Source organism: Astatotilapia calliptera, chromosome 11 (genome assembly GCF_900246225.1).
Source record: "Astatotilapia calliptera chromosome 11, fAstCal1.2, whole genome shotgun sequence".
Taxonomy (NCBI): Eukaryota; Metazoa; Chordata; class Actinopteri; order Cichliformes; family Cichlidae; genus Astatotilapia; species Astatotilapia calliptera.
The window spans coordinates 4338741-4361650 of NC_039312.1; the positions used below are offsets into that span (position 1 = coordinate 4338741).

The 22910-nt window shown below is 41.4% G+C and overlaps 2 protein-coding genes across 7 annotated transcripts in view; one reads left to right on the forward strand and one right to left on the reverse strand.

Annotated features, from left to right (window-relative positions):
• ano10a (anoctamin 10a) overlaps positions 1-14041 on the forward strand; it is a 39933-nt gene extending 25892 nt beyond the window's left edge. For 3 of the 4 annotated variants that reach the window (XM_026184704.1, XM_026184703.1, XM_026184706.1), the window contains 2 exons: positions 5487-5503; positions 12943-14041. In XM_026184704.1, coding sequence (XP_026040489.1) covers positions 5487-5503; positions 12943-13012 — 87 coding nt within the window. In that variant the 3' untranslated portion in view covers positions 13013-14041. The remainder of the gene's footprint in view (positions 1-5486; positions 5504-12942) is intronic. The other variant, XM_026184707.1, reaches the window with a different exon arrangement.
• Positions 14042-19145: 5104 nt separating this feature from the next.
• Positions 19146-22910, reverse strand: part of snrka (SNF related kinase a) — a 54294-nt gene continuing 50529 nt past the window's right edge. For all 3 annotated transcript variants that reach the window (XM_026184701.1, XM_026184700.1, XM_026184702.1), the window contains exons 6-8: positions 21739-21937; positions 21320-21417; positions 19146-20959 (exon numbers count right to left, since the gene is read on the reverse strand). In XM_026184701.1, the coding sequence (XP_026040486.1) occupies positions 19813-20959; positions 21320-21417; positions 21739-21937 (1444 nt within the window). In that variant the 3' untranslated portion in view covers positions 19146-19812. The remainder of the gene's footprint in view (positions 20960-21319; positions 21418-21738; positions 21938-22910) is intronic.

Below are 22910 nucleotides of genomic sequence, written 5' to 3' on the forward strand. Positions count from 1 at the left end.
AAACTTGTTTTATTAGTTTTAATCTTTTAACTTTATGCATCAAGCAAAAATGAAATTATATGCAACATTCCCTGACTGGAAGAAATTTGTTTAACATTTAAACAAACATTCTGCACATTCCAGCATAAAAAAATAAAATAAAATAGTTTTTTGTGTTTACACTCACTCTTGCACGTAAAACACAGCAGAAAATAAATAAAATCAAAGGCTCAGCAGTCCTGTTGCTCTATTTTCACCTGTTTAGCAGGAGTGGGGCAGGCGGAGGTTTGCCCTGGTGCAGGTGTGTCGCAGCCATCATGTCAGTGGAAGGATCCGGCAGTTTCTCTGTGAATTTCACATTCCCGTGGCAGCATACTCGGTGCTTGCGCGGACGTTTAGGGGTTTTTTCGCTGTAAAAAGAAGTTTTCTTCCCACACAGTGAACAGCGGACACTAATGTTTTTGTCACTTTTTACAGAATCAAACTCAAAGTAAGGTCAGTACTTCCACACTTTAAACGCTGCACGCTCAAACTCTCTGCCGCACTCGATATATTAACCGTTTTTGATCTGCACACAGCTGTTGCCACGAACGTCGCACTCGCTTACGTCATTGTCATGAGACACAAAAAAATCACGGTTTTAGTAACGCAGTAACGCAGCATGCTCACGGGAAAGTAACAGTAATCGAATTACCTTTTTTGAAATGTAATCCCTTACTCTACTCGTTACTTGAAAAAAGTAATCGGATTACGGTAATGCGTTACTGCTCATCTCTGGTCATAACCCTGCCAGGCTGGCAGGCAACATGAACACCAAAGTTTATGAACATGATAATTTGAGAACGAAATGATATAGGATTTTCAATTTGATACCGTAGGTGTATCAACTATGAAGCTGAGGGGTACCACGAGCCACACGGCATTTTCTTTTCACTTTGCTTAGTGGGAGGAGTCCTCATCACCAGAGGACTCTGTTTGTAGTAAATGGTGTCAGCAAGAAACACAAAGAACAGTTTCCCATCTGAGAACAAGATGTGATCTGAACTTGATTTTACCAATACATAAAGTAAAGTTGTTGTTGTTGTCAGTTGGCTCAGTCCATCCCTAATGGACCGATCCAACCTTTTTCCGAGTTCTGATCTGATAAACTACCTTTGCCGTGGGTATAAGGAGAGTGAAAGTAAACAAACATCTTTATCAGATCTTTCCAGTCCTGCAGGCTCACTTTGAAGATATTTCACACATAATGCATATACTACTATACCAACAGCTTCTGTCTGGAGGTTTGCAAACATTTTTTACATCACTTGAAGATGGTCAGACTGCTCAAATTCTGTGCTTAGCTTCCTTCATCCTACATTTGATCTACTGCTAGCTGCTGCTGTTGTGTGAATAAGTAAACCCAGAATAACACAGAGCAGGATTTCTTTCTTTGCACTGTGCATCGACTCATTGTCACTGATATTCGATCCAGCCTTTTGGATCAGTGTCAGATTTATATCCAATCCAAATATCAGAGTATCCCTAATAAGGCCTGGAAGTTTGAGGGTTCTGCACAGTATCTTAGCTATTCCCAGGACTGCACTCTCCATTCTGGACAGAGACCTCTTATGTAATCTCTTATTGCCACTCAACCCACTTTGGACTTTACCTTCCACATTTGGTTCATTTGTTCCTTTAGCCCCATTACTATTCCACGGCCTATTTCCTCGTGTTTCTTCTTCCTCATGTTACTGTCCACTGAGTTTGCCACATCTAAACACAACTGCAGTCTTATGTACCTTGTCAACCACCATTATGTCTGATTGGTTGGCCAGCAACTGCTTGTCTGTCCCACTGGACATTAACCTTGTTCTTCTCAACCACCTTTGGTCGTGTCTCTCATCGAGAATTGAGGACTTCTAATGCATTTCACAGATGTTGCTGTACATTGCTTGGTCCACACTTCCCAGCTTGCATCTTACATCCTGCTACTATGTGTTGGCTGGTGCTAGATTCCTGCCTCTCTGGATTTGGTGCTTGTGAGGAGTTTTCATGTCTTGACATCAGTGGCTTCAATCTTCGACCTTCGGGCATCTTTATCATGGTTCCTGTTGACCTGTGGGATACTTAGGTACTTGTAGCTGTCCTGTATGTCTGCTATTCCGCTTTCTGGTAGATCCACTCCTTCAGTCCAGTCCGAATGAGGATTGTGGTGAAGTGAATCAGTAAGTCAATGACTTGCTCACTCCTGGTATACAGCTTGGAAGTCATCCAAGGAGTCGTACCGGAGGAGGCTAATGGTCACTCCAGTCTTGCTAACCACCAACGCTCAAACATCCAACAGGAACAACTCAGTACATTTAGGCATGCAGGCATGGTCAAGATGACCTGCTGAAGTTCATACCAAGTACTGAATGTGACTTTAAATACAGCATGGTTATTGGTACAAGACTGGGTGGTCTGAGTATTTCAGAAACTGCTGATCTACTGGGATTTCCCACATAACCATCTGTAGGGTTTGTAGAGAATGGTCCAAAAAAGAGAATATCCGGTAAGCAACATTTCTCTGGGTGATAATGCATTTTTGGTAAGTGATATTTTGTTGGCACACTTTGGGCCCCTTACTACCAATAGAGCATTGCTTAAATGCCACAACCTACCTGAGTATTGTTGCTGACCATGCTCATCCCTTTATGACCACAGTGTACTAATCTTTCTTGTACCAGGATAACTTGTCGTATCACATCGCTCACATCATCTCAAACAGTTGACTGCACGCAGATGGCCGCCACAGTCACCAGATCACAATTCAGTAGAATACCTTTAAATTGTGGTTGAATGTTCAGCTGACAAATCGGCAGCAACTGCATAATAGTGTCATGTCAATATAGACCAAATTATGTGGTGAATGCTTCAAGCTACCACTAAAAATTAAGACTGTTCTGAACGGCGTCCAAGCTGGTACTAGCAAGGTATACCTAATTAAGTGTGGTAGAAATGGCTTTGAATAACACGGTCAGTAGGGCTGGGCCATATTATACCGTTCACGGTAATACCGGTATAATGTTAGGCAACGATAGGAAAATGAAATATCGCGATAGAATGGGAGTAAAACGCACATGCGCAGTGCCTTTGTTTTCATACGCACATGGCCGATTGTTGAGTGAAACAGATGAACCAGAATTGGTTTGTAAAAATGGTGCAACTTCCGTGATGTGGAACTGGTTTGGTGTTTGTCCGTCAGATACACAACAAAGCACATTTTTTTGCAGAACATGCAAGCGGCCGTCGTTATTGTCGTATTTGTCGGACTAAGATGCTCTTAAATCTGGGAGTAATCTGGGTCCTAAACTCCGTATGCTTCAGGTCAAACAACACTGCAGCATCACTTAGAGTTAAAAACTGTCTAAATTCTTTCATCTTTAATAAAACGATCAGCATTGCTGCTTTACCAGGTGTAACTATAAAGTGCCTCTCAACTTTAACTTCCAGGCATCCATGAAAACAAAAGTTATTACATTTAATGGAGTTAGAAGTTAGCAGGAAGCTAGCGGAAGTTAGCTCGCTAGTTTCGCTAGTTACCTAAGCATGATATTGCATGTTCTGACTGAGAGATTTCTGAAAAAAATCAAACGTACAGCTCTGCTATCACTTCCAACATAAATGAAGACAGGAAACTAAGTAAGTAAGTAAGTAAAATTTATTTATATAGCGCTTTTCACAGATAAAAATCACAAAGTGCTTTACAACACAGAAAATGGGAATATAAAACAATATAACAGTAAATAAAACAATGTAAAACAATAAAACTATAAAAACAGCATAAGAAGAAATTAATCAAATGCTTTTCTAAATAAAAATGTCTTCAGCTGTTTCTTAAAACAATCAATGGAGTCCGTGCAGCGAAGAGACAGTGGGAGAGAATTCCACAACCGTGGTGCCACAGTCTGAACAGCAGTGACGTTTGTAGGGTTACTGAAGTTGGGCTAGCTGGTATATAATGATGTGCTACGTGATCGCTAGCGACACAGCTATGTTAGCATAACATAAACAGTGAAGCTGGAGGACGAACACTAACACTTTTCCACTTATAAAAGTTAACGTGAAGGTTCTTCATGGTTAGAGACAAATGCAATCGCATGGCAGGATGCTGTAAACGGACCAAACTTCAGTCAGGAGAACAACTGAGATAATCCATCCACAATACCAGGTTAGTCATTAATATACTGCAACAACATGGGAATAGAGCAGCTGCCAGAGAATTCAACATTAATGAATCAATGGTACAGAAGTGGAGGAAGCAAGAAGAATGAGTTTAATAAAGTTTGATTTATCTGACTGCTTTGTTTCGCTTAATGTGCCTTATAATCCCGTGCACCTTATGGTCCGAAAAATGCGTACCGCACACTGCAGTTTAATGTTGCAAAGCACCTCTTTTTAACTTCAGTGGATATTATACATGGTTATGCTCAGGATATGTCAGCCCATTTCTGCTGGAAATGCCTTTTGGTTAAACTTTTAGCAAGGAATTTGCATTTGCACTGTTACATTTTTATAAAGCTTTAATGTACATAAAAACCAGCTTCTTGTTTAAGTGAAAATAAATGGAAGGTTGTCTTTTTGCGCTAGTAATGTTGTGGAGTTGTATTTTGTCTCGCATCAATTATATCGTCGGTTATATCGTTATCGCAAATTTTCAAATATATATCGTGATAAATATTTTTGGCCATATCGCCCTGCTCTAACGGTCAGTGTATGTGTATGTAATGTCTTTGAGCAAAAATCTCAGAGTTCTCTAATCGCTATTTATTTCTACCAGTTTGATTGTATATTCCTAATATGGTCATCTCAGGAACACAGCTCTGTGGATAAGCATAGAAACCCCACTTGCATGACATTTCTCATATAGTTATTTACTCAACATGCATTATGATGTGCTTGTATTTAGTAGCTGTTGTGAAGTGTCAGATGTATACAAGAGCAGGGAGCTTGTGTATATCTCCATAACAACGTACAGCTCCAGAGCTTCCCACTTAGCATTAAGGCGAGCTCTCAATGTCTGTCTCAGACCACTTTACTGAAGATAAATGGTGTGCCCTATGCTAATAGTATTGATACGGCTCCACAGTAAAGCAGTGGCTTTCTGTGTGCCGCAGCTATTTGTTTGATGTGGACTGACAGAGCTGAGTGCTTCTCTGATGATCATCATTTCTTTCATATGGTCTTTGCTGCCCTTCAGTATGTTGCTGCTCCTCTATATATTGCTGTTTTATGGTCTGACTCATTACATACCATTTGCCAGTCTTACCAGAAGAACTTTAAAAAGAACCGCTCATTATTCATACTCACTATGTAAATAGATTAGATTTCATCAGTTGTTACCACAGATATATTGAATATATAACCACATCGTGCTAATGTTTGCTTCCTGACTGAATATTCATCTTTAATTGGTCTGTTTCATGTACACACTCTCCTATTAACCAGTTATGTTGGCTTTAATTTGTGGTCTCTTGCTTCTGCAGAGACAGCTCCACGGAGGGTGAGTAGCTCACAGGCTGTGTGCGATTGCGGAGACTCTTTTGTGTTTTCACTGCCGAGCACTTGGTTGATATTTAATTACTTATAAAGTTGGCTAGTCACCGTGTGTTCTAATACAGATGTTTTTGGTGTGAGTTTGTGATCTAACAAGCGGAGATGTGTGATGCTGTGATACTACAGTTAACAGTTTAGTAAGAGAACCACTTAATGCTCATAATCAAGGTGGAAAACAGATGCTGGTGATTCACCTGTCAGCATGAAAGAAGATTCTCGTCGTAGCATCTGAGCGAATGAATGACTCCTCAAATATGAAATGTATATCCTAGGCTTCTCCTACCTTGTCAGCCTTCTTTCTATCAGTCTGACTGTCCTCAGAAAGACAGCCATTCAGACAGAATGAGAGCTAAATGAAGATGGTTTTCTGCGACTTAAGGCAAGCTGCTACATTAATGTAGTAACTCAAGTAGGCAGACATGCTGTGTCGGAGGTTGGAGGCCAATGATGAAGACATCTTGGGTAGAAGAAGCTACCTGAGAAATTACATATTACAAAACAAGCAGACATTGATTCCTGTTCTCAGTCTGAACCAGAAGTTCTGACCTGAAGCTCTAAAGCTGAAGTGGTTCTTTACAAGACTGTGTCGCACACAAATCTGATGCACATGTAACATCTATCCTCTGATGTTCCTGTAGCAGAACTCCAATTTAGATTATGAACTGCGTAAACCGAAGTTTCATCTCAAGTGAACCATAAGAGTAAAATCATTCTGTAATAACCGTATGGAACAAACATCCTTCTTTTTCTGTAATAATTATGAAGAAGTTCAACAACATTCTGAAGCTTTTCACATTTATTAAGGAATCATTTAGAAAATCAGGCAGATGTGTAATTTCAACAGTTGTATATACTCTATGGTGCAAAATCATAAGAATATTTATGCTGAGAGTTTTACAGATCCACAGAGTCTCTGTTTAGAAGTCAGGAGAATGTGTACATCCTATTTTTGTTGTTTTTTTTTTTACCTGGTTTTGCTTTGTTTGGCTTTTTTACACTCAGGTTGTTGCTATTTCACCACAAGACATCAATATATGACGAGTAGGAAGTGACACTGTTGCTATAACTCAGTGTGTCATGTGCTACTGCCGAAGGACCCCTCATGTGTCGATGTGATACACCAGTGGTTTTGGCACGCTCAATGTTTGTGAGCCAGTTTGCCTTTAGTGTGGTACAGCTGGCTGAGAGCCACGGAGCTTTTTAAACTCACTTAGTGAAACGTTTTTTCCAGCATGACAGCTGGACTAATTCACTCAAGAACCAGATCAATAAGAGAGTTCTAGGATTTATGGTTTAAGTTCATTAAATTTGAAAATCGGAAAGAAGTGTTTGATTAGACTAAAACGGAACATGAAGCTCTCTCCCTCATGCTACTCTATAGAGTAATAATGTGGTGGGGTGAAATGCATTCAGACATAGAGGGTATCATAGTGTGTATGCAGCATGGACTCGTTTGGAGAACTCGTGCAAGGATCTCAGATTCCCACAGGAGATACTTGATCAGACGGATTAGCAGCTTTCTTGGCTGCACTTCTTCAGCTACATGTCACCTTGCTCTGCACCACCATCTGAACACATCAGTCACAGCAGACTGAGAGGCCGGCACAAGATCCTGCCATAGTTTAACCCTGCTGTCATTAGGAAGAGAACTGGTAGATACATGTCACACCGATGCCATCCCAGTGGATATATGTCTGACTTTCCAGGGCTGCGTGTAGAGAAGGGCTGAACGATTATGGAAAATAATCTAATTGCGATTTTTTGCCCCAATATTGCGATTGCGATGCGATATGCGATTATTTATTAAGGCCTTTGTCTTCTGTATTATTAAACAAAGACAAGCAATACATCATATAGTATGGCCAATACTATATTACATTAATTTTAAACTGTTCTTTCCTGGAAGACAGACCTCTGTTATGATGACATGAGGTGATGCATGAATTGATGACTGACATTTTTATTTAACTTCTTCAATCACAACAGTATATTTGAACATACACAATAGTTTATTTTTAGCTTACAAACATCTGAGCATAAAGTGCTGACAAGGAACCCTGGTGTAAACATTAAAATGAAAGTCAGTACAATGTGCAGATTGCAGAAATATACATAAAAAAAAATCAGTGGCTTTACCACACTCAGTTTTTCGACATCTGTGAACTACTACAGTCATTCAATTAAAAAATAATATTAAATAAATAAAACTAATAAATAAAAAATACACACATCTTACTGATCTTTGCAGTCAGTAACATTACACATAAAGTGCAAACATAATAGCAATTGTATAAACACACACACAAACACGCCTTTAAAATTTAAAGGCGTGAAATTGGACGGTCTAGTTCTGATTAGCGTCACCGCTGTCTCGGTGGAGTTTAATAAACTTGGCCGTCTGCTTCTTGCTATCTAAAATATAACCAGACACTGGCGTAAATTCTCGACTGTCTCATACTTCTGTTTAATAAGTTTTCTGTTTGACGTTTAGTCAGCTGTGTGAAAACCAAGGAGGAACCCACCCGGGGGATTAATAAAGTTTTATTTTATCTAATCTAATAACTTTAATCTCAGCCAAACCGATTTACTCACGAACAAACAAAACACTGAAAAAAGCCCAACAATAACATTTTTAGGTTGTCTAAGTGACTTATATATTACGTTTAACCCGAGCAGCGAAACTCCGCGGTGATCTGAAAATGATGTGCCGGGAGTTGTGCCGTTCTCGGCCGCATCAGTAACCCTCGAGCTCCCGGCTAGCTGTCGAGCTGGTGGGTAGCAGACGCCTCTGAAAACGTCGAAGCACTTTTGCAAATATGGGATATCTTGATAAACCGAGCAGATATTTGATGTTTACACAACTACTTTCTCGCCTGAAAATATGTTAAAAGTTTATTTTGTGACCCAGAAAGATTAGTATGAGTAATTTTAAAACTTAGTAGCGGCCGCCATTGCTGGAAACTGGAGTTTGGCTGGGCCGCGCTATGAATTCTGGGATATGGTAGTAATTTGGACAGCCTTCGGCGCGTCGCTGTGACGTAATCGGTCTACAAATGCGGCCTCAGGAGGATGCAGCCCATGAATTTGGACATGTCCAGAGTATAATCGCAGCCTTTGCGGTTAGAAAATTGCACTTGATCATGTCGCGATATTATTGCAAATGCGATATATCGTTCAGCCCTAGTGTAGAGTGTTTTTCTGTAGCTCTGTTCTAAACACGGCACTGCACATTAGTGACGGCATGAACTTGTTGGTTTATCCAAGTGTTCAAGCTGCCCGTTTAAAGTGTTGATTATCCCGGTTGATGCAAGTGCAACAGTACGATGGTGGTCAAAGCAGCAGAAGCCTTGTTTGTATAAGGTGTCCTCTGCTGTTATCATGACTGCCAAAGAAATTAGCTGAAGGCTAACAGCCATGTATCAAAGCCATCGCACAGTCTACACGAACCACGCTCGATTGATTTGCTCTGTCCATGTAGCATTACGGCCTACAGTTATCTAACTTTACTGAAATCTGACAGTCTGTGGGTGTCTGCACTAATTAAACATCATTGAAAGGTGGTTCAGTTCTTATAGGTTGTCAGGTTTTTCTGTGTGACAGCAGTTTGACTTTTCATTAGATTTGTTATAAAGTAACTGGTTACCTAAATCAGCGGTCCCCAACCTTTTTTGCGCCACAGACCGGTTTGTGCCCGACAATATTTTCACGGACCGGCCTTTAAGGAGTCGCGGATAAATACAACAAAATAAAACTAGTACCGGTACCGAAAAAAGAAGATTTATTCATAACACACGTGAAAAGACCCAGGAAAACTGAGTTAACGAAAAAAAAGATAAAAACCCTGAAAACCATACATTTCACACCCGAGTCTCAACTCTCGCGGCCCGGTACCAAACGACTCATGGACCGGTACCGGTCCGTGGCCCGGGGGTTGAGGACCGCTGACCTAAATGGTGAGCGATTGATAGAACAGGATGTCTTGATCTGAGTATCTGCTAGGGACACTGAAGCCAGGAACAATTGCTCATTGCCTGAAAAACTTAATTACTTAATTACAAAGTGATGGGTTCCCAGATTTGAGCCTCCTAGTTTGATTGAAGTTTTGCGGGGGTCGGGGCGACTGGGCTTTAAATAAGGTCCTGAGCTCCTTTAAGTCAGAGTCAGCAGTCAGGGATGAACACTCAGCAGAATCGGTCCACAACAGAGAGCTGTGCACTCTTCATACTACACACTTTGTAACAACACCTCAGACCTTGACAAGACATTGCAGCTTAGCAGTGCAGCATTTGTCACATGCACACACAATTCATTTTCACAGAGGAGAACACAGCGTCCCTCACGACGCTAATAAGTGTGTGTGTAAAGACTTCAACCTTCATTCACAAATGCATATGTGCATGTTTTGGGAGTATTTGCGGGTTGTTGGTTTTTTTTGCTCCTCCCTCAGGGTAGGTACTCTCAAGTACCTCACACTGTGTTACATCTGTATGATGTTTGATCTAGAGGTGTCCCCAGAGTTCTTTGGTCCCAAACAAAAATGTCTTTGGTGGTCACGTGTGTTGCGAGGGTTGACTCTGGTGTGGAAGGTGGACTAGCTTGTTTTAGCGTTTATTTTACTCATGTTGTAGCTTCAGTTAAACTCCACAGTAATGTAACTAGTCCGAGTTTAGGGTCAGTGTAAGGTTAGAGTAAGGCTGGGCACTAATTATGGTAAAGGTTTAAATAAGTCGCTGTGAAATATCTAATGTAACGCCCTCCAAACACATGGAGACACAACTCTGTGTGTGTTTGTGTGTGAGTTTGTGCTGTGGGTTTTTAAAGTCCTGCTTTCTGTCCTCGCTGATGAATAATGACGTGTTCAGACTATTAGCAGAGCTAGCAGTGGCTCTGGGTTCAGAGGCGAAGGTCTGTAGACAGCACTGTGAGCAAGAGATGATGCTTTATCTAAGATTTTCATCGTAATGAGCTGTGTTTGTATCAAGGCAGGATCTTGATACAAACTATCATTTGAATTGTTAATCTGTGGTTTTAGGAATATAAAATGTGTGAAAAACCATTTTTCAAAAATCTTTGTTTTTCAAAATAAATGAATCAACTTAGTTTCATTTTTTTTTTTTGTTTTTAACAGAATATCCAAGTGTTTTTCATAAAAGCAGATTGTCTGAAAAGGCAAAACACAGTTGTGTCAGTGTAGCTGTCAGCCTCTAAAGCGTTGCTTTAATGTGATCAGCTGGACCTGTGCTAATAGTGTTTTTAGCCCTCAGTGTAGACACGGCATCACCGTCTTTGTCGGTCAGTTTGTGTAGAACTTTGTAAGAACTACTTTGCTGACTCGAGACCACGTGTTCATACATATATGTACATTTTCTAGCTTTGATCATTCATCCTGCTTGTCAGTGTGAACATTTCACAGTCCATCCACCCACCCAGACCTTCTCAGATCACATGTAAGGCATCCAGGAGGCATGCTGGTCAAATGTCTGAACCACCGTAATTGGCTCCTTTTTAATGTGAAGGAGTAGCAGCTCTATTCTGAGCTCTTATTGAATGACTCAGCTTCTTGCCCCATTGCTGAGGATGAGCTCAGACACCCTTTCTCAGCCACTTCTATCTGTAGAAGTACTTCTGTTTCACTTTTCCAGGCATTAGCTCCAGCTCATTGCTGTAGGTGAAGGGTAGGAATGTAGATCAACAGATTCACCTTTGGGCTAAGATATCTGTAGACATGCTGAACCAGTCTGCCTGTCAATCTGCCGATGACAGTGCCCTCGACGCAGCAACTCGTCCACTACCCAGAGAAAGCAATGCACCTTTATCTGACTAACAACAGTGGCCTGTTTCTGTCCTGAATGATGCAAGTATCCCTTATGTTGAGGGAAAAACAAAACTGAATTATAATAATTAAACAGTTGAAAACGTATTTGCTTTACCTTGTCCAGTCTGCAAGAATTACATTTAACTTGTATGATGTAAAACCAGGCTTTAGATTTTGTTTGCATTAGAATACATTCATTAACCTCTTGCCAGAAGCTCGGAGGAATTATTTGATTAAAACATGAGTCTGCCAAGATCAGCATTAAGGGAAGAGGGGCATCTTCAAAGTCCTGCGCAGTAATTTCTTAAAGTGTGAGCTGGAACTGCTAAGGCCAGCTTGAGCCAAAAACTGTCCGCACTATTAGACTACACCTCCATTTAGTCTGTATATGTCCTCCTCTCTGAGCTCCTGTGTGACCTTGTGGAAAAAGTTCCAGCAGGCAGACCTGTGGGGTTTGGACAGCTGTGACAAAATCAGATCTGTGACAGAGGATCAGGTTTTTGCTTACAGTGTAACTAAAGCTTGCATCGATGAAGATGAGCTACACTGTCCTTCAGTCCTCTTAGAGAAACATGTAGTTAGCAGAGCAGTAGAGATTTGTTGTTTTGCTTCTGTCTGATCCCGAGAGCCAGTCCTCGCTCTCTGACAGGCTCCATCTGCAGGAGAATGACCAGACCCCGCAGCCAAACATGTAATAAAATGTGAATAAAAAAAATCCAGGTCCTCTCACTGCTCACAACATAATGTCATTTTAGGAAACAGAAACACCGTGGGAGACTTATAAAGCAGGTATCACCATCCAGTAAAGTGGAGTTTACATGAACCCTGCAGGGGAACATTGTGTGCAAGACTGAGAAATGGAAAACGAAGCATTTGTCATGGCTACCTTCCTTTATCAGTTCAAACAGCTCAACTACCATCATCTTTGTTTTCAAGCTGTTACAAACCAGAGCAACCCAGGCTTTAGTCTGATTATTTCTGAGCTACTTAAAGGGCTCGACTGCTTTGGGCACTACAAGCAACTACAAACGCAGCTCCAATCAACATCATATTAATGTGATGTAGAGGTTGAAATATTTGTTCTTCACCTCAACAGTAACACTTCAGTGACCTGCAGAAAGAAAAAATGACGCCAATGCATTAGTGCCTTAAACCTGCATTTTAACTGAAGGCCACCAGATGGCGATACCTGTGGTTGCAAAAAGACTTCCAGTCCCATAGGAGGCTACAGGAAAACAGCTTTCTGACTCCACCTCTATAGACACTTTTTCTATGAGTTTAAGGTCTTAGTAACACAGTTTTATTCATATTTAATAAAACTTCAATAAACAATCCGTGGTAACTTTACTTTAAAGGTGAGCGAAGGAGCAAGTAGTTTCACTGCAGCAGCAGCCTGCTAATGTCCAAAGCTCCTTCCTACCAGAATTTAGTGTGAAGGACTAGCTCTGCTTTCATTCCGCTAATATGCATACCTAACATGAGCTGCCCTTTTATATTACTAACTACACGTGCACACAGAGGTTTTCTGCAGTAAACTGAATGAATGTTGCTGTTTGTCTTTTGTGTTTCAGAAAATGCTGGAAGCCTCGCAGCTCAGTAAGACTGTCCAGTGAGGAGGATAGGTGTGCCTGCAGATACTGATGATGACACACTGTGGTTTACATTACCGTTCTGAACCTCGCTCTACATGTGTATGTATTCACAAGAACAAAAGTGTTACCTTTGGAGTTGCGTGGCTGTTGTTTCCCCCATTCCCTCACACTGGCTTGTACTGTTAATCTGCAATATCTTCACTGCACCATTGACTAGTTGTACAGTTTTGTGAAGCATACATGACAGTTGATTCAGGTTCATTGCTGTGTACCAAATGTTATACGTTGCTCTTTAAATTGGATGTACCATGTTTTGTGTTGCAGTGGTGCATGTACAGGAGATAAATGCGACAGATGTTCAAATCACAGAGGGATGCTGTACACATGATATACTATAGAAAATAATGATTTTATATCCAAATCTTTTCATTAAGTAATTTCTGTTATGTTCTGTTCTTCTGCCGCTGAAGTCACTTCGGGTTTGGTTCAGTGTTCAAGTGTTAAACTTTGTAAACTGCAGTTAGAATAAATAAGGAGTTCTAAGCCTTCAGGATGTAATAACTAATAATCACCTGACCTGATTGTATCTCGCCTCAACAATCTAATCTGCTTTTTATCCTCAGCACAGCAAGTATGGAGGCAAAAAAGGCCAAAAAGATGTAAAGGTTCAATGCAGCCATCGACACACTCAATGATGTGGATTTGATCCTGATGTAATTAGTTTGGTCTGTAACATGGCAAAACTCTAAATTACCTTCACACATCAACTCACACAGAAGTCTTTAAAAGTAAAGTTTAGAATGCGCATTTATCAACATGACCGGTTCTTCAGTAAATGTTAAATCTCACAATATGATCCATGTCTTGGCCTTCCTTTGCTTCCATACCCAAGAGATGTTATTGAGCAGTCTTAGAGCAGGATATGTTTTCAATGCACTCTTATGAAACTCCCAGGTGCCTTGGAATGCAATGCAGTCCCAAATATTTGCTTTTATATGCTCTATTTACATGGCAAAAAACATGTAACACCAGATTTGAATAGTCCAATGCTCGAATAAACTCACAACCAAAGAAACCAGCTGTATCTGCTCTGTGTTTGTACTTATTGGAAGTGTCCCGTCTCAGTCCAACTGCTCTTTATTCCTGGTTGATGTCGTTTGTGAGGACAGGAAATGGAGAGCTCTTAAAATGATAAACTCTGAATAAAGTTGTACCGCACCATCTGCTCTGGAAACTTCTTGGTTACTTGAGCAGTGAGGGGGAGGGCTGAGGTTGCCAAACGTAGAGAGTAAACCTCCTCGGTGTCACGCAGACCGTTAATCACCGCTCGCTGCTTTTCAACACCTTCACTGACACATATGCTGACCCACACGGATTAAAAAGCTGAGAGACAGTTAATCTGGAATCTGTAAGAAATTATTGGTTATATTGATTTTCAAATCAGTGAATCATTTCTAATATTAACATTCTTGTCCACATTTTTCCCCACACGCCAAACTGGTCAGGACAGATGATTTAAAAAGAAAGACCCAGAGACTTGAGTGTAACAGACAGTTTCCCACATTTTATTTTTTGATATTACCATAGCTATATGTAACATCTGACAACAGGTATCAACTACAGAATAATACACTGAAAATTTGTCAGTTCCAACTCAACCATTTTCTTCTTCTTCTGTTGCTTTTTGGTCCGGTTACATTTCTGCCTGATTCTCTCCTCAGTGTCATTGAATGTCAAACATTGAAACACATGCACGTCATTCACCTGGATACAGCTGAGTAAGACAACAGTCAAACAGACTCGACGGTATGAACAGAATCGGATCGTTTTTCCTCACGCAGCTTTATTTTTAGCTGAGACACCCATACGGTTTTACTACAGTAATTATCATAAGGCTAGATTACTGTACAGCTATGCACCAAAAGGTTCACTCGGCTGTTCTAGATAAAGAGAAAGAGCACCGTATTTACAACTCTATTTACATTTGGTTTTTAAAAACGAATCTCAGACGACAACCAAAGAGAGAAAACATATTTAGAACATTCCTTGTTTTTCGTTTTTTTCCGAGTCTGAAGCAGCTGCTGTGTGAGGCTGCACGAGTTTGGAATCTAAAAAAAAAGAAACTAATGAAGTGTTTCTGTACAGATAGCTGCAACACACGGTATAGCTTATTGCCAATGCCCTTAAAGAGTTCCCCCATTTTCCCTTTCCTCTCTCTTACTTTCGTTTGTTTGTCTTTACAGCCAGCTCCGAAAGCCGGAAGGTGCGAGGCTCTGTCTCGTGCGCGCTTCCTGCCGGTTTACCCAGGGCACGCGCTTCTCAAAGCTTCACACCCGCCCACCCATCATAAAAATAAAACATTTTCAAACATCAGATTGCTCAAAAAAATTTACAAGTTTTAAAAAATAAACTTTCTTTTTCACTGTATATACATACGCTGCACCCTCATGTACACTTAACTTTGGGGGGGGGAGGGGGCCGTTGGCGCGGGCAGGACCACGGCTGCAGGACAACAGTGATTAACCCGTAAGAAACAGCACGACTTCTGCACCCACTCCTCAAAACGTGCTCCGACTTTCATCTCAGTCACAATTGCAGACAAACGCGGTGTGACTGAAGTAACACACACAAACTCGTAATTTCAGGTGTTTCTGTATGGAGCCGGTGTATGGTTTGTAGAGATGCAGCTCCTATTAAAAGGCACAAACTGACGATGGGGTTTTCCCCCCTTTCTTCAATCGCAGCTTGCTGACTGACATTTAAGACAAACTGTCTACAAAACCGAACACAGAAACACATCTAACATGACTAAAACCTTTGTTTAAAGTGTCCAATGTCAGCAATTAAGAAATCTTTTAACAGATAGATGCTGTTTACGAAAAACAAAAAAAGTGTAAAACATCTTCAACAATTCAACATTCAACAAATCATCCCAACTGAAGCACAGTGGAGGGAGCAACATGGTTTTGGCTGCTGGATGCCCTGAAGAAGAAACGTACGACAATAATGCAATGAAGGTGTTTGTTTTTTCCCCTCTCTCTTCTCATCAGTCTCTCTTTTTTTGGATAATTTCTCATTCAGCTACAACGTAACCAGATATGACATCCAGGAACGTGACGGCATTCAGAGAATATAGAAACAGAAATGTGAGTGTTATGAATTCTGCTCCTAAGCCCATAGAGCCAATCAACAATTTACAAAGTTGTGTTTCATCTATATCCGAGGGGGGAAAAGTATCTTTCAGTTTAACTTTTGTCCACTACAGAGGGCATGATGAATAAATCTTAACAGTCACCTCAAGTTGCTTTATACTGTTAAAACCCGACAATATTAGAGAGAAAACTCCAGCAATCTGTTAATTCCCTATGAGCAAACAAACGATGGTGGGAAGGAAAATTTCCTTTTTAACAGGAAGAAACATCCAGTTGAACCAAACTAAGGAGGGCCGGTCATCTGCCTAGAGCTACATATGTTTTTCCTATTGGACACAGATGCATGCTGCATGCATGCTACATGCTGCATGCACAGTACAAAGATAACTGCAGGGTAACAGGGCGAAGTCCCCAAAGTTTTAAAGCAGTGTTTATTTGTCTTGCCTGGTGACTCGTTTTTATATCTGGGGAAAAGCAAATTCAGATGGGGACTTCAAATTAAATGGATTATTAAAGAGGTGCCAAGACTTAAATCTACAAGGGCTCTGATGTAACCAAGTACTTTTATTCCACTACTAAAGTATGAAATAAATGTTGGTATTTTTCTCTTCTACACATTTAGAAGAAAATATCAGTGCAGCAGTCCACAATGAGGTTGATATGGCAAAATAATAACAAAAAAAAATCTGATTTTAGCCTGAGGTGTTTTAGCGAGAAGACTGCTGTTTAATGCTGACATCACAGAAATATGAAGCCTCACGGTATGTGATGAAAACACAGCCAGTTCTAGAAGATGTTTTGCAGAAACGTTTGTCCAGCATTAAATTTTTCTTTGCTTTTGGTGTGAAGGCACCATCAGAAACAGCATTAGGAAACATGGAGGTTGTTCTTGCTAAACGAGGTTCAACATAGTCAGAGGAGCTACTTTTTTCAAGCCTGCGCTGAGAGATTCTGTTTAAAAGAAAGGCACGAGAAGTGTGTGTTACTGAGATGAACGTCGGAGCATGTTTTAGGAGGAGTTGCTGCAGAAATTCTGATCATTCTTCAGGGTTAAGCAGCTGCATGTCTCTTGCAGCAGCAGCTGGGTTAATGGTAGGCAAACACAATATGTTCCGTCAATAAACAACACAAAATCATGTGAATAAAAAAATAAGAACACCTCATTTTTGAATGTGTGGTCAGCAGGAACTCTTCCAAACCTGTTTGTTCATCTTGCTACAGTATCAATGCAATGCTGCCCTCACACACACACACACACACACACACACACACTTCTTCCCACCAGCTTCTGTGTGTGTGTTATTTAAAAGCTGAAAGCGTGCCGCCTCTGTAAAGAGACACTGGTACAGATTTAAAGGGTTATGACCAACAGTTTGCACCGAGCTCAATTCAGCAGAGGATACATGGTTCTTAAAAAAGAACAGAAAACAGATTGTCTGAGTGCAATACAGAGCCCAGAGTGGACAGAGGTGGTCAGATACGCTGAACGGACTCAAACGAATGGAATCCACTTTATGTTTTTCTATTTATCATCAGCGATGTCACTGGCAGCTAACGTTCAGAGGGGAGCGAAGGTTCGAGGTAAAGGAGGGAGAAGTGTGAGTTTGAGTTGTATCAATAAGCAGGCGTCCCCGTCCCTCTCCTCTGCCAGCTGGCCGCTACAGCTGCAACTACAAGTGCTTGTTATTTCGATTTTTACACCTGGAGTGTTTGGACCACTGATACTTTGAGAAAGAAGCTTTGATTTGATGGGAATCGGAAAAAGTTATGAGACTAAAGTTTTAATTTTACAAGGAAAAGGATCAAAATATTACAAGTGAAAAACCCCCCATGAAGTCAAAAATTGCCATTTCAAGAAGAAATTAAGTATTTTACAAGGTCAAAGGAGAAAGAAGTTACTCTTTAAAAAGGCCAAAAAATATATTTCAGCTCTTTAAAATAATTAGTATTGACAACTGTGTTAAACACTTTGAGCCTGCTGTAACCACTTCATGTTGCTCTGATGTCCTCTTAAATTCACATCAGGGCGTCTGCTGAGATTATCAAATCTGTTGCTGACATGGAGAAGTCTTGTTTAGTTTTTTTCTTTTTCGGTGTCTCAGTCTTGTGAATGTGAACCCAATCGGTCAACACTTGAATTAAATTACTTTTAAGAATCAGCTGTTAGCAGCACAGTTAGCACAAATTGGAGTTGTTACTGAAAATCAATTAAATCTGGAAATCTGCCATCATTGATGATTATTTCCAGTAGCCCCTCCCACACCCACAGGTGTACGCTGTGCTCATTTTAGACCCCATGAAAAATGAGGCGCTTTCCCCCCCATTCAAATGAAAAACAGCTGAAAATTTCTACTACATTCAGTAAACCTTTTTAAATGTTGTTTTACTTGAAGTACTTATATGAGACTGATCAACCATTCTGAGTGAGCTGGTCCCATGAAAGTGGTAATGTAAACCAAACTGTCACTGTAGCCTTGAGTTGTGTAAAAGCAGTACGTTTTCCAAGAGCATCTTCCTGAAAGCTGCAACGCCACTCAAAATTTCTGACTTCCAGACTAAACTAAACTGCACATCAGTTATTTAAGACCTTTGTAAAGAATGATTTACCTTCTTGTCACAGTGGATGAATCAAATGTATACAAGTTTGTTTTAGCACCTGTACATTTGCTGCATGCTGACTGTAAATAGGTTATTTCATTGTTCCATTTACCCATCTGTTAGTATTACTTCTTAACAGCTCCAGCTGATATTTATTATCACCTATTTCTGATATTATTGTGGATTTTTGTTAGAAATAGTGAACCAAAAATGTTAAGAAATTCAACTTTGTCTATATCAACCATCTTTCATTCTTTGGTTGACAAAGTGAAAGATTTTGTAATATGTTTTCAGGAATATAATTATAATAATGACCTTCTCCTAGAAAATGTAAACTTTATCTCAGAGTACAATCACTTTTTCTTCCCAACTTTGTCATACAGTTACAACTTTTATATGTACAGGTTTGTAAAATTACAATTTTACCTCGTGGTATTTTTCCTTTTTTTTTTTTTTTAATTTACACTCCAATAAATACTTCTCAAAATGCTTTTCACAGTGGCCCTAATGCTCTGCTCTTCAAGTGGACCTATTCTGCTTTTCCTTCTTTTCTCATAAAGGCGCTGTTACGTGAAACAGTACGGAAGCTTATTTTACACTGTTTCAGACAGAGGGTGAACTAACTAGTATGAAGTCAGTCTAATTAAAAATGAAAAGCAATTATTATTTTAAACAGTGACTCATGCAAAGCCACTCTAATAGAATCCACGAATAAAAACCACAAAGCTGGAAATGAGCAGAACAGGTCCACTTTAAATGCGAGCCTCCTTATTTTAAATGCTCTAATACAAATCATTTAGAATGTCAAAGTGCAGTCAGGACACATAAAACAAGAATATAATGAAAAACATAAAAACACTAATAGACATTTATAACCACCAACAATTGGTAGGGAGCAGGGCACGGAACAAAAAGTGACAGGAGAGGTGGTGAGCTGAGAGGCAGGTGGTTGTGGGAGCTCAGCTACCTGCTACAGCAAACTAGACAGGAAGGTTCAAAAGCAGAGTAGTGTTCAAAGAAACTACCTGAAGCAGGAGGGGAAGAGTGACTGAGAAAACTTGGTGTCGGTGGGTCATGGTCCACAGGGTGTCAGCGAGCTTCAGATGACCTGGCAGCAGCTGGCTGGAGCTGAGGTACAGAGCAGGCCATCCCTGGAGCCTCCACCTCGCTGGATGTTGACAGAGATGGTCTTCTCGCACAGAGGTAGTTGAATCACGCTGTTCTTCAGGGTGCTCAGGTTGCCATGAGTGTTCCTGCCACCCGGGCCGCTGTGCGGCACCGTTTTGCGGTTGTGATGGTGTGGTGGGGTATGGGTGCGAGGCAGGCCGGTGATAGTGGTGGTGGGGAGGGTGATGGTGTCCAGGCTCCCAGTGGACCCGATGCACATCCTCCAGGTGGACTTCTCCTGGATTTTCACACTCCCTCCTGAGAGGCTATGGGGGTCTATGATGAATTTCCCCCCACCCCCTCGACCACCTCTCCCAGCGTGGTGGTGCTGCAGCTGTGAGCTGAGGCACAAGCTCATCAGCTTGAGACTCTCCACCAGCTCAGCGCTGCGGCTTGCAGTGCGCGAGGCCCGGGGCTGAGAGCCAAGGGACGGGTTAGTAGTGCTACTGTTGTTACAACAACTGGAAGGGCTGTCTTGTCCTTTATTACCCCCTCCTCCTCCCCCACTCCCCCCTCCTCCACTGCCACTCTGTCCTCCTCCGTTACCTCCCGCTCCAGGACTCCCCCTGTCTGGGCCAGAGGACCCTCCTCCCTCAGTGGGGGGCTTCCCCTGCCCTGAGCTGCTGCCTCCACCGTTCCCCCCCTCGCTGCCAGGTGGCCCTTCACTGCTGTCCCTCCTGTTCCAGCTGTAGCTGAAGCCTGAGTCTTTATCCAGGCGCCTCCGGTGGCTCTCGGAGTCATCATCGCTCGTCTCAGAGCTCGAGCATGACGATCCCCTTCCCTGACTCTTGCGCCGATGATAGCGCTTCTGCGTGGATCCCGGGGACGACGACGAGCTCAGAGTGCCGGCGTTCCCGGCCATGTTCATTTTGAGACGGCTGAGTTTGGGCGGCAGACCCTCATCCATGTCGAAGTCATCGTCGGACTCTCCCTCCTCTTCAAAGATCTGGTTGAGCACTGGGGCACTCTTCCTGGACGTAAGGCGGTTGGTAATGGAGGGGGGCTTCCGCCGCAGGATCACCTGAGTTGGTAGGGGAGACGGGTCCTGCTCTTCCTCCTCCTCTTCATCCTCCTCCACTCTGCCAAACAATCAGACATGAATGAGTTGACATTAGAATACAACCACAAAGCAATGACAGAAAACTCGATCCTCTGTTTTATCATCAGTTGCTCGATGGATCATTTGCTCTGTTAGACTACAGGGGGGACGGGACTATTACAGCCGCCATTTTCAGATGTCTCATTTTGTCTAGTTTCTGAATAAAAGTTCAAAATTTCAATTTGTGACATAATACAAAGAAATTTAGCCTGAACATTTAAGAAGCTACGAAATGCACACATTGAAATAGAGTACAACTTATTGTTCTGCTTTCAGTTTTAGGGATACTGAGGACACAAAATAATGTCACACTGTTGAAAACTGAGTCCAGAGATCAGACCTGAACAGGCAGGTTCGCTGCTTAGCTGCTGCTGAGGTGGAGGGAGTGGGAGTCCTGATGGTGCCAGGAGCAGGACCTGAAGCAGCAGCACACGCTCCCTGAGGCAAGAAGAAAATACAAGAGCATGGGCATTAAAACAGGGTGCAAGTATGATCAGCTGCACTGTTTACAACTGAAAGTAGCTGCGAAGTGTGCTCTGTTCTGAAAATGACTCTCACTGCTGCTGTCCCTGCCTTTAGGCTTTACCCATGTGTAAAGTTTGAGGACCCAGAAAAGAACCACACACACACAAATAGAACAACTTACTACAGAGGCAATAACAATCCTATTTACTCTCAGATGGTCCTACTAGCACTGCATTTCATGTATAAAAAAAGAAAGCTTCATTTGATACAGACAAGGGATGATGATGAGTGTACCTGTGCCGACCCCGGAGAGTCAGTCACCGTGCTCTCTTCCCGTCTGCCCAGCTCCATCATGGCTTTAGAGCGATGTCCATTGAGCAGGTTCTCAGCACTGCGAGCAGGGGACTGAGGGCCTCCTGCGTGAGAGATGGACGAAGCTGCTAAACTATCCTCAATATCCTGGTGCATATCCACTCTGGTGGGCCAGGACTGCCTGTAGAGATAAGAAAAAGGATTGCATCAGTTGATACGTTTTCTTTGATCTTCAAAAGACTTTATAGTCAATTTATACTCTCCTCAAGTGACTTGGATAGTTATTTATACAGAATAGATCACTCAAATATAGACAACTAGAGAAGACAGGGACAACACAGGGATTACACTCATGACTTCAAAATGATATACTGCGTAAATAATATCCATCCATTCGCTACAGCTTATCCTTTTTTAGGGTCGCGGGGGGTGCTGGAGCCAATCCCAGCTGTCATGGGGTGAGAGGCGGGGTATACTGCGTAAATAATATCATTACAGTATATAAGTGGGAAGAGATTTTAACTGGAGACATATGATGCAGGGTGCTTTTTTGTTCATCCAGTGCAATCACTTGCAGCAGTATCCAACTGTACGTAGGCAATTAACAGTGAGGGCTTAGGGTTTGGAGCTATGAGCATCTTTATAACTTTAACTATAAACAGTGTCCAATGTTTTGATCAAAATGTTCATCACTATTTGCAGCCGCCAGACTAGATCATCTGGTTCATGATCCATCACAATTCATTGGTTATTGACCGTAAAACAAAAAATGTGACCTTGACCTGAAGTACAGTTTGGCTGAAGAGAGCATTAAATTCTTTATTGATTAACTGACTGATGAACTTTATTTTGGTCTGACTCTATAGCAGCTATATTTATTAAAGCTACACTCTGTTATATGGCAGCATCTGTTCCTTTTAAGTTACTATAAATTGATGTGGTAAACATATGGATGTGGCTCCACTTTCTCTGTTATGGACGAGCGTGCACACAAACACAAAGTGGAATTACCTTCCTGGAGTCTAGAACAAGTAGACTGACTATATCAAAAGAATCATTCAAAATAATCAGGGCCCCCCCGAAAAGTTAAGGATTGATAAATAAAGGATTGTAAATAGAAAGCGAGGCGGAAATTAGCTTGTGTCTGTAGATAA